We start from the raw sequence: 12,029 nt of genomic DNA, 5'->3' as shown, positions 1-12,029 counted from the left end.
GGCCTGGCCCGAAATGAATCTTTTAACATTTACTGTTATTTACTGTTAAAGATCTTGAATTGTGGGAACCCTGAGTACATAAACACCTTTGCAATCACAAAGCTGTTAAGATCAAAACTGTTATGGAAATAGATCAAGCAGCCTTAGGCACAGACGGTATTGTTGTAGAATCCACAGCAGTTAGTAAGGGCCATAGCACTAAATTCCTTGTCTTCCCAGAGACCAGAAAAAGAAGGAGGGTTGCTGCCATTCAGAGAAGTACTGCAACAAAAAACCAGAGAGGTACATAACGGGGTCAGACAGGAACAAAGCAACAAAACATATCAACAAGTTATACTAAGCAGCTGAAAACAAAAACAAAAACCTGAAAATTGATCCATCAGCCATGACCAAATAAACAGAACCCAATTATATTTCTTTTCTCGTTCATTCCCAAGATAATACTGGCAAGAAACCCTAAACTATGTGTGTCTGCTCCTTTGCCCAACTCCTAACCACAGTCCATTTGGAAATTTCCAGATATCCCTGAGTCAAAATGTATGGCTTATAATGATTTAGTATTGAATTGATTCTACAAAGTAAGGTGGTATTCCAAGGCCACCTTCCTCTTGAAAACAGCTTACACTTAATTAGTATAAATTAATTGGACAAAAACATTATGTCTTTCATATTCTAGATGCTAATGATCTTTAGTATGTAGCTTTAGAAAATCCACCAAAATGCCACAAGAACGTAAGAATCAGGCAACATGACGAACGTCCGTGTCTACAAAAAGTAAAAATTAACCAGGCACAGTGACATGCGCCTGGCCTATAGTCCCAGCTACTCAGGAGGCTAAGGTAAGAGGATTGCTTGAGCCTGGGCCAAGATTGTGCCACTGCACTCCAGCCGGGGCAACAGAGCGAGACTGTGTCTCAAAAAAAAAAAAAAAAAAAAAAAAAAAGAATCAAAACTATGCCAGAGCAATGATGAATCTAGCTCATACTTCATCTTTAATAGTGCATCAAAAGGATTTTTTTAAAAAAATATGTTAGTTGCCTTCTCTGATGATAACCTCCAAACACAGGAGGGGCAACATTCATTAACTTGGCCCAGTAACCTGTCAAGCAGCTAGCACCTGAATATCTACCTATCTAGTGAACAGACCACTTAATAACTTACAAATCTTTGTTTGTTTGTTTGAGACAGGGTCTCACCCTGACACCCAGACTGGACTGCAGTGGTATGGATCACGGCTCACTGCAGTCTCTGATTCCTGGGCTGAAGTGATCCTGCCACCTCAGCCTCCCCAGGTAGCTGGGACTACAGGCACACACCACCATGCCTGGCTAGTTTTGTTTTGTTTTGTTTTATTTTAGTAGAGATGGGGTTTCTCCATGTTGCCCAGGCTGGTCTTGAACTCCTGAGCTCAAGCGATCCTCCTGCCTTGGCCTCCCAAAGTGCTGGGATTACAGGTGTGAGCCACTGTGTCTAGCCCATAACTTTTAAATCTATCTCCAGCTCTGATTTTTCTCTTGAAGTTCCTGTGTGAGAACACACGGCCCTCAGGTCTCCAGGGTAATGCTGTTGAGGTTGAATAGAGTGTGTGAGAAGGGCCGTGAGTATTGGTAACAGCCTAGATCAGTGTTCTTTTCTCTTATTGGGTGCATCTTCATTATTAGCTTAGTATGCTCCATTGAGCATACTGAGGTGGATTTTGAGTACCTTCACAGGGTGGCCCTGCAACTACCTCCAAGTTAACACATCAAAAACTGAATTAAGGCTGGGCATGGTGGCTCAGGCCTTTAATCCCAGCATTTTGGGAGGCCAAAATGGGAGGATCACTCGATCCCAGGAGTTCAAGACCAGCCTGAGCAACATAGTGAGACCCCATCTCCATACAATAAATAAATAAATATAAAAAACAAAAACTGAATTAAGCCATAATCTCTCCCTTTTACTCCCATTCCTAAAACTAGTCCTCTTCTGTGCATGAATGGCACTCCTTAGACCCACTTGCTCATGCCAGAAAAGAGACAGTCATTTGAGACTCCTTCCTCTTCTTCGCCCCACCTCTTCCTCCTATCTAGCCAATGATCAATCCTATTGATTCTAGTGTATCTCTGGATCTAGTGTATCTCCAACCTCACAACCACTTAGTATCAATTCTTACCATCTCTCACTAGGACTATTACAGTAGGGTGCTTGTTGGTCTCCTTGCCATCCAAATGGCTACCGAAATGATATTTTGAAATGGCATAGTTGATCATGCCAGTGTTCAGAATTCAGCAGGTCAAAACCTAAATTCTTTAGTATTTCGTACAAGGCTTCTATGATCTCTTAGCCTTTTTTCCCACCACTCTCTTCACTCACGCACATATCACCACCAATACACACACAGCTTTTGATTTGAAGTCACCAAACATTCTAGTTCCTGAAATCTTTCCTTTTGTGTGTTCCAAAACTAGTTCTTTTAGATTAATGACATATCCTCTTCTTTTCATATTCTAGATTTTGGTAAACAAGTTCGTTTTTACACTACCTGAACTCATCATGATTTTATAAATTCAACTTTACCCTCTCTCAGTTTTCTTCATTTCTGTCTCAAGAAGCGTATGATATTTTAGCCACTTATAACCATTGCTAAATCTACCTATAACTTATCTGTATTCCAATCACAATGAGTAGAGTAATTTCTTTTTTTAATTAATATAAAATAGAGACAAGTCTTGCTATGTTGCCCAGGCTTGTCTTGAACTCCTGGGCTCAAGTCATCCTCCCGCTTCAGCCTCCCAAAGTGTGGGATTGTGGGTGTGACCATGCCCAGCCAGTAGAGTAATTTCTTATGAGGGAAACCGTTTTTCTTTACTTCTTCCCTTGCTGCTCTACTTCTCAGTGGCCCACCAACACAGGTAGACCCTGTCACTGGAGCATACTAAGCTAATAATGAAGATGCACCCAATAAGAGAAAAGAACACTGATCTAGGCCATTACCAATACTCATGGCCCTTCTCATACACTCTATTCAACCTCAACAGCATTACCCTGGAGACCTGAGGGCCGTGCGTTCTCACACGGGAATGGGTCCTGGAGCTCACCTCTGAAAGAGCCCTCTGCAGCACATGTAGGTCTCATAGGTTCTATTGGTGAAACTTGTGTTTAGGAAGGAAACGCAGTCAGCTTCAGCTCCCCTGGGGACATAGAGGATTCCTGGATAAAGGAGACAGAGATACTGAGAGGAAGATGTGACACATGCTTCTCAAGGCTCTTTATTCTTTTGGTACGAATTGTGGATACTGTTGATTAGGTGCCTTTGCCATATATCTGTGGAATGGATGGGTAAATCAATATTCTGAAAGACATCCTGTCATGATCTAGGGAAGTGATCTCTGCTGCCCCTGTAGTCAAGGACAATTCCACCTTCCTATTATTCCTCCAATCATCACCCTCATGCAGTAGTATCTCCATCAGAGCTGAGGCACCTACCTGCCATACAGGCACTGATAAGGGATACACAGGCCCCTGTGAAGAGGGCCCTGACCACAACCTTGGACAAGTCACTCTTCCGGTGAGGTACTATTGATGCTGCAGACAATAAAATAAAATAGCTTCAGCTTTCCCCCATCAGGCTATCAGGTATATCTCCCCACTTAGAAGAACACAGAGGAACAAAACACAGCCGATGAAGAGCATCCTTATTACCATCCACCTGAGACTGGCCAGTGTTGTCCTAAGAAGTGTGTGTGTACATTAGTCCTGAGGGATCACTAACTTAGACTTTCCTCAGATCAAGGATTGAGTGTCTGACCCTCACTTTAATGGTTCTGTGAACATACCCAAGACATATCTGGATTAAGCAAGGCTCTGGGTTGCTCCAGACAGCTACAAATGCCTGGCGTTCGCCACTTGAGATATGCACTCTTAAGCCTGGACCAGAATTAGATGGACTATTTTGAGACAGAGGGCTAAGGAAAGCAACACTCACCTAAGACTTAGCCACACAGTGTATATCCCACTACTAGATGGCAATCTCATAATCGTACAGTAATCAGACATCAAGACTAGAACAATAGAGACAGATGTTTAACAGAAGGGGAAAAGATAAACTGAAAGGGAATTATTTCACCTTTCAATTAAATCGGCTACCAAATACATGAATTTAAATGACCCCCAGAATATAATTGCCTTTAAAAAGGGACACACTGAGCTGTATTTCTTATTATAATCCCTTCCTTCCCTTCCCTTCCCTTTCCTTCCTTCCTTCCTTCCTTCCTTCCTCGCTTCCTTCCTTCTTTCCTTCCTTCCTTCCTTCCTTCCTTCCTTCCTTCCTTCTTTCCTTCAGACCTCCCTGTCACCCACGCCGGACTGCAGGGGTGTGATCACAGCTTACTGGAGCCTTGATCTCAGTTCAAACAATCCTCCCACCTCAGCCTCCCGAGTAGCTAGGACTACAGGCATATGGTGCCAATACGCTTGGCTAACTTTTAAATTCTTCATAGAGACAGAATCTCACCATGTTGCCCCAGGCTGCTCTCACATTCCTACAGCAAGCAATCCTCCTGCCTTGGCCTTCCGAAGTGTTGGGATTACAGGCATGAGCCACCACATCCAGCCTAAGATCCATTTCTAACTTGGATCTTCCAAACTTCGGATCTGCTAGTCATCCCTGTGCCCCTGCACTCAAGGACAATTGCACTGTCTTCATATTATTCCTCCAACCATCACCCCCATGCAGCAGTATCTCCAACAGTCTAAATATATCTGTGTCTGCTTCAAAGACCCACTCCTTTAATGTTTGGTACTTGCAGATTTAAATCCAACACTTTACACCACTCTCCCTTACTATCTATCTGCCTTATGTGCCTGCTGCTTTTGTTTTAATTCTTTGTGTTTCCATGAGGACTAGTGAGCAGCCTAATTTCAAAAAGTGTCTTCACTACTGAATAAAATACAAGACCAGGCGCGGTGGCTCACGCCTATTATCCTAACATTTTTGGAGGCCAAGGCAGCAGACCACTTGAGGCCAGGAGTTCAAGACCAGCTTGACCAACATGGTGAAACCCCATCTCTTCTAAAAATAAAAAAAAAATAAAAATAAAAATTGTGGGCATTGTGGCACACACTTGTAATCCCACCTCGGGAGGCTGAGACACTAGAATCACTTGAACCCAGGAGGTGGAGGTTGAAATGAGCTGAGATCACACCACTGCACTCCAACTTGGGCAACAGAGTGAGACTCTGTCTCAATAAATAAATAAATGAATAAATAAATAAATAAATATCTTTATTTATATATGCACTACTCCAGTTTAATGGCAAAATTGAAATAATATCATTATATTTTCTTCCTCATAGAGAAAAGTAAAATAAAATTAGTTTTTGGGGCCTCCAATCCAAACAAAAAAAGTAACCGAAGTTGAGATTATAAAGGGCTCTATACATAGCCAGGTGGGCCTGACTGCCTTAGGTCCAAGTTAACTGCAGCCTAAGAAATGGGTCAATTTCACAATGTCTTCTCTGTCTGATCCCAATTTGTACTGAAGCACCAGGACTGCCCACTGCAGAAGTTGGGATCTGGCTGTCTTACTGGGGAGCTGGGAAAATGGATGAACTCACTCAAGCCTCCAAGCGTGATTCCTATGGAACTAAGATTGGCAAATCCACAGAGTGAAAATGTTGTAATGATTTCAGCTCTTACCTAGGGAAAACAAAAATAAATAAGCAAATAAATTCAGTCCCATGCGTGCGGTCTTATAACCATAAGAGAAGTTCCAGCGTACTGACAGCCCCCAATCTTTTCCATGGTTTCCCAAGATTATTCAGAAAATATCTGTTCCCTGAGTTACTATAGGGATAATGACATGGAAACCACCATGGGCCTCATTGTGGTTGAAGGCTATGAATAAGGAGAAGGCCTGGGAATGAGGATTGCAAAGGAAAAGGAAAGAGGCAAAGGGAAAGAAAAAGGATATTAATTTGGAGCAATTTAAACTTTTAAATGAAGAAGGGGACCTTAGGCCATCAGAAGATAGTGTCTGCCCTGGACTGCCCCAGCTGTAAAGACCCAGCAATTACATTATAGAGAGAAGTTGGGTCAGAGTTGGGGCAGTGGTGGGGGCAGGCGGGGGAAAATCGCATGCAGACTGGTAATAGCTCAGGCGCTGCAAATGAGGCTGCTAGGTATGCTGTTCTGCTTGCTTTGTAGTTAGGTCTGCAACAAACCTGTGTGGCACTTTCTGTCTACCCTCAGATAACCATGGTTGAGACCTCACAGTGTTTATGCTTTTTGGATTGTCACTTACAGAAATCCACTGTTTCTCTCCCTCAATCCACTCCTCCACTCCAGAGAGACGTTTGTTCTTGTACTGAGACAGTTGCTGATAAGCCACAAACTCATTTATGAAGAACTTGATTCCCACCATCTCAGCCACCATTGGACAATCTGTCCACTCTACACCCATCATGAAAACCATGGGCCTTAGGAGATAGGAGCAGATGACCTGAGTGAAAGAGAGATATCCCAGTGAAAGAGGAAGGATTAATAACACAGGTCAGGTGCCAAGGACCTTCTCTAGAGCCTTGGCCCAATCTCCTCCACTCTTCTATTCATGCTCTCTCTTGGCTTACTGTGGGTCAGAGGGACATGCATGGTTGAAGGGCTACCTAACTACATCCCAGAGAGACAGCCCAACAAATGTAATCCTTTACCTGGAAAGTGAGCCCCTGTATGTCCACCAGTTCTCCCAGCCAGGAGAGGGCAGCGTTGATGAAAGCCAACACAGCCAAAAAGGCAACCAGGTTGGCTGCTACATTAGCAGCAAGGCCTATGGCATCTGTGGCTCCGTTGCTGGCAGCTTCCAGGACATTCCTCTCCTTCCTGTGGTCATTGGGCAGAGGGCAAGAGTAGGGTGTCTACAGTAGTCTCAGCCCCTTAGAGAAGAGAAATCCCACTGTCCCTATCATGCGGGAGGAGGGTGCAAGGCCAATGTAGAAGGTGACAGGGTTCCTCAGAGACCCTATTAGTGGAAATTACTCTGAAGCAATATCAGATATAATTGTCATGTAATTGCACTGATGGCAAGGGCAGAGAGTACTGGCATGCAGAAGCTACTGCCAGGGGGAGGGTTAAATGAAGAAAACCAGCATGATTAGCAAGCATCAGAGATAGGCAAGAAGGAATATGGAATCACATTATTCCCCTTCAGGGAGACTTGAAGTCTCTGCCACCACAGTGCCACTCTTTTTTTTTTTGAGACGGAGTCTCGCTCTGTCGCCCGGGCTGGAGTGCAGTGGCCAGATCTCAGCTCACTGCAAGCTCCGCCTCCCGGGTTTACGCCATTCTCCTGCCTCAGCCTCCCGAGTAGCTGGGACTACAGGCGCCCGCCACCTCGCCCGGCTAGCTTTTTTTTGTATTTTTTAGTAGAGACGGGGTTTCACCGTGTTAGCCAGGATGGTCTCGATCTCCTGACCTTGTGATCCGCCCGTCTCGGCCTCCCAAAGTGCTGGGATTACAGGCTTGAGCCACCGCGCCCGGCCCACAGTGCCACTCTTAACTACAGCTCACTATCTCCCAAAGTATATGCCTCCTTGGACTCACCCACGGGGCAGCTTTACCCCCTCCTTGCTATTGAACTTGGACTCTTCCACTTCCGGATATGCTAACTTTGACAAGGCGAGAGCACAAGGGGCAGCCATCACAGAGGCAGAAATCAGGGATGATGCATCAACCTGTGAGGCGAGACTTAGGCATCAGTGTTTCTGTCAAATCCAACTCGAGCTCACCCAGGAGTGATCAAGCAGACTATACCTACCCCGAAGGATATGAAGGCTCCCAGCACAGTGCCGGAAATGGTGGCAAACCCTCCAGTCATCACCGCATGGATTTCAGAGAGTGTCATGTCCCCAAGGTAGGGACGGATGAGCAGAGGTGCCTCTGTCTACAAACACGGAGAAAACAGTCAGATTCCAAAAAGGTGCAACTCCCCACGCCAGAGTGCCCACCCCAGCCCCAGGGGCTAGACCCTCTAGACACACATCCGTCCAGTGTGAGCACTGTTCAGTGAGCCACAGCTTCACTTAGTGAGCATGGAGCCAAGCTGTCAGGCCCATCCAGCATCTGCTTTACTTCCTCTGGCACCCAATCATGTCCTGGCTGGTATAGTTCTCACATGTTTCCATACATGCTTGTTTCATCTATTGACATGTTAAAATGTTATAGAAGAGAAATGGTATATTTTCTTTGTATATTCTCAATGTCTAAAACCACACACTTACTAAACTTACGGAATGCAGTGCACTTAATGAGAACATATTAGATGATTAAACAGTACTCATTAAATGAAATACAAATAGATGATCCAAACCCCCTGTTTATGAAATAATCAAAAGAAATAATGTTTGTGAAAATGTGATAAAATTATGAAGGGCCATCTATGTAAGCCATATCCAGCACTGACCTAAGATAATGATATCTATTATTTAACAAATGCCAACTATGTGGCTAGCACTGTACTAGATGCTAAGGACATTAATATAAATAAGGCAAAGTCCTTACTCTTAGAAGCTTATAGTCTCACATAGGAAACTAGGCTGATTATGAATAATTTCAGCAAAATGTGGAGTGCTATGGTAAAGTATCCAGAAGTACTCTGAGAACATTTCAGAAGCAGCCTAGAGCCTTGGGAGAGAAAGACCTCAGTACTAACTCCCTGTGAATGTACAAGTCATTGTCCCCAAGACGCTGGTCAGTAGCACATATGGAGCACTACTCCATACAGACGAATGTACCAAGCAAGTATTATGGGGAAGAGCCTTGGCATTAGCCATGAGCAAGACAAGTGATTTCCTCCTTAGAGACCGTGGAAACCAAGTACTACAGGGAGTCACAGGGAGAAACCAGAATGAGGATCAAACACTCTTCATAGCCTCCGAAAGGGGATACGAGTTGGACCAGGATATTCCTTACATTCCTATATAGGAAGTGGTCATTAGAAGTGGTGAAGGCTATCCCTCCAGATTAAGTATTACCAGGGAAGTGTTATTAGGCGCAAAGGGTGAACGCAATGAGCAGAGTCTTCTTTGAGCTGCTGAGTTCTCTCTCATCTGAGATTGGCTGCCCCACAGTCTTCATATATTTGACTTTTCAGAAGGAAAGCATACTCTTGTTTTGTGCCAAATTCTCAGTTCCTCAGAGAGAACAAGACCAAAAGGCCTCAAGATGCTTACCATACCCACAAAGATGTTTCCTGTCACAGCCAGGGTCTCTGTGGCAGTGGTGCCCATAGTGATTTGTAAAAACCAGGCGACCTAGAAGAATACAGAAACCTAAACCATTAATGTTAGCAGGAATCTTGGAGAACGTCTCGCAAAACTCCTCCTCCTTCATTTTACTGATAAGGAAACTGAGGCCTAGAGAAGTAGAGCAGCAAGCCCAGGGCCAAAAACCAACTTATAAACAGAGCCTTGACCAGAACTCAGGACTCAAGGCCTTTAGAGCAAGTACATTAAAACTCAGTATCAAAGGCAGTCCAGCTCATCTTCTCTCTGCTCTGCCCTCAGCCTACCTAGGGCATGGGCTGACGGTTTGCTATCAGGCATGCTTGAGAGGGCCTGCCTTTCCCCATTGTTTCTAACACTCTAGACCCTAGCTATGGGCATTTTTCCAAAGCTGACAGATGGCAAGATGAAGGCCTGTCTCCTGACTGGTGTAGGAGAATGACTCACCTTCTGAACTACCCATTGCACAAGGCCCAGGTAGTAGACAATGGACATCACACATCCAAAGAAAATGATGATTGGTAAGGCCTGTGATGAGAATGGTGAGCAGGTGGTGAGATGTTACATTGCATACTCTGTGTAGACTGTAAACTGACTGTGTTTTAGGCTTCTAAGTTAAGCTCTTAGCATTCCAAGGGCATCTCATACAGTGTAGGTATTCAGTACCTATACAAACTAGTTTAGGGATACATTTAAAATGTATTAAATCCATTGTCCCACTAGTATTAAACCACAAGCTGTTTTCTGACCCTTTTCCCCCAATTCCCATTTCTTCTAATTTTAGGATGGCAATGACCAAAGGGAAGGAGATGGATGCCATTTCCTTTACTAATGGGGTTAAACCCTCTTCTTAGGGTCAAATTGGTGTACAGGGGGGCTGATCTCTTGGACACACACTTTCATCCTCTGCTTTATTCCTCCACCCCTCCACAGACCGTCATTCCTGCCCATAAAATAGGTATCACCTGAAAAGCAAAGACATCCTTGACCAGTGTATCCCCAAAGACAAAACTGGAGCCGGCCACGGTGTAGTTCAGGAAAATCTGAAGGGAAAAAAAGAAAAAGAGAATAAGAATGAAACCCAAAAGGACACACAGGAAGACGAGACCGGCCCCATGCGTCCTGAGGACCTACTGTTGCTACTGAGGTTGGCCTCCCTTTGACAGCCCAGGGGCAGGCTATGTCCCCATGAGCTCTTTATTCATATTCTTAGCTGTATCCTAATACACTCTCTCCTTTCCCAACCAGATCTCCCTCCATGTCATTAACAAGATACAGCCTAATCTTCTCATGCTCCCCTCAAATCTCCTTTCTCTAGGGTTCTAAAAGGGAAAAGCCCTCACATTTAATTTCTCATACCTGGACCTGCTCTCCCAGCCACTGAAATGCACTATATCCAAAATCAGTTCTGATGACCAAGATCCCAAAGACAAACTGAAGACCTAGGCCCCAAAACACTGTCCTCCAGGACACCTAGGATCAATAAGAAAATTATTCCAATGTGAGTTCTGCTTGTCCATTACCTGGTTGGAGTTTTAAACATGTACTCTCAGTGGAACCAACCTAGAATGTTAACAGTAAGTCTAGGGTCTGATGGTGTAGGGAGCAGGGGCAATGGTGGGGGAAAACAGGGCAGTAATATATAAAAAGCCGCATATGTTCACAAGGTTTTTAAAAAATGTGTCTAGAAGTTAGATGACACTTATACACACATATATGCATGCATACATACAAATAAAAGTTTTATAAATCAATATTTTAACAGTACTATCTGCCATGCGAACTGATTTTCTACTGTATTCTATTTTCCTTTCCTTCCTTATTTTGTTTTCTTTTGTTCTTTCTTTAGCACTGACCTAGATTCACAAAATTGGTATCAAGATTCATTAATGGATCACAATCTACAGTTTGAAAATAAGTGGTCTAGGGCCTCTGAGAATTTTTTAAACCTCTCTTAGAAACAAAATTATCAAAGAGGCAAATTCTAGGGGTTGTTACAAACTTAGTTGTATGCCCTTGTAATTAATGCTTGATGCATATGCTTTATGATTAGCACTTGGCCCTTGGTCATGTGTTGCTATACCCAACCCAAATACCCAAAACTCACTGCACTGTGGTGTTTGGAGCAGGCAAAGAGGATGAGGATGAACATGCAGATTCCTGCGAAGGAGATCAGCTGCTCTGGCCTTTGGGCTGTGTCTAAAGCCAACCACAGTATGAGGCCAACCAAGGCGACTCCTGCAAACACCCTGAAGAAGGAATGCCAAGACCATGTCATCAACCCAGTGAATGAAAAACAAATAACTTACAGAGAGTCTGAAAGTTATTCTCTCACTCCTGGCCTGTGATCAAAGGCCATGTGCATGCCATTGTTAGAGCTATGGCTGCTGCAGAATCCAGTTCAGAATATACATAACTGTAAGTTTTCTCTTTAAACTCTAAGGAATTGTAAAAGGCATCAGTGGGTGCAGGAAGTCTGGGAGACTAGAGAGAAAAAAGCATAAAATGTTACAGGGAACTAAGGGAGACACCGATGAACACCAAATCAATTTGATTGCTTAATGCAGCTGCAAGGCTCTGTGTTCTGATTACTTCACTGAGGAGGAGTATGAGTTTTCTCATTTCTGATACAGGCCCTGATGACAATCAGACTAAAACTCTTCTCTGAAACTAAACTCCTCCTGCCCCCTAGCAAGGTTGAGACCCAAGGCTACAAGAATCTGGACTGAGATCCTGTGCTCAGATTTTTCTCTGCACTTTGGTTCTGTTTTTTT

General features: G+C 43.9%; 1 protein-coding gene across 1 annotated transcript in view; it reads right to left on the bottom strand.

The window, feature by feature from the left end:
• Positions 1–55: 55 nt before the first annotated feature.
• The window catches only part of SLC28A2 (solute carrier family 28 (concentrative nucleoside transporter), member 2), a 25,464-nt gene continuing 13,490 nt past the window's right edge, over positions 56–12,029 (bottom strand). The window contains exons 6-18 of the mRNA XM_011928538.1: positions 11,363–11,504; positions 10,615–10,728; positions 10,221–10,298; positions 9,703–9,783; positions 9,205–9,285; positions 7,791–7,916; positions 7,577–7,707; positions 6,688–6,856; positions 6,282–6,479; positions 5,596–5,677; positions 3,466–3,564; positions 3,078–3,189; positions 56–261 (exon numbers count right to left, since the gene is read on the bottom strand). Of these exons, the coding sequence (XP_011783928.1) occupies positions 144–261; positions 3,078–3,189; positions 3,466–3,564; positions 5,596–5,677; positions 6,282–6,479; positions 6,688–6,856; positions 7,577–7,707; positions 7,791–7,916; positions 9,205–9,285; positions 9,703–9,783; positions 10,221–10,298; positions 10,615–10,728; positions 11,363–11,504 (1,531 nt within the window). The 3' untranslated portion in view covers positions 56–143. The remainder of the gene's footprint in view (positions 262–3,077; positions 3,190–3,465; positions 3,565–5,595; positions 5,678–6,281; positions 6,480–6,687; positions 6,857–7,576; positions 7,708–7,790; positions 7,917–9,204; positions 9,286–9,702; positions 9,784–10,220; positions 10,299–10,614; positions 10,729–11,362; positions 11,505–12,029) is intronic.

Source organism: Colobus angolensis, unplaced genomic scaffold (genome assembly GCF_000951035.1).
Source record: "Colobus angolensis palliatus isolate OR3802 unplaced genomic scaffold, Cang.pa_1.0 Scaffold78, whole genome shotgun sequence".
Lineage (NCBI taxonomy): Eukaryota > Metazoa > Chordata > Mammalia > Primates > Cercopithecidae > Colobus > Colobus angolensis.
The sequence above is the reverse complement of the archived record's forward strand: the minus strand, read 5'-3'. Positions and strand labels throughout refer to the sequence as shown.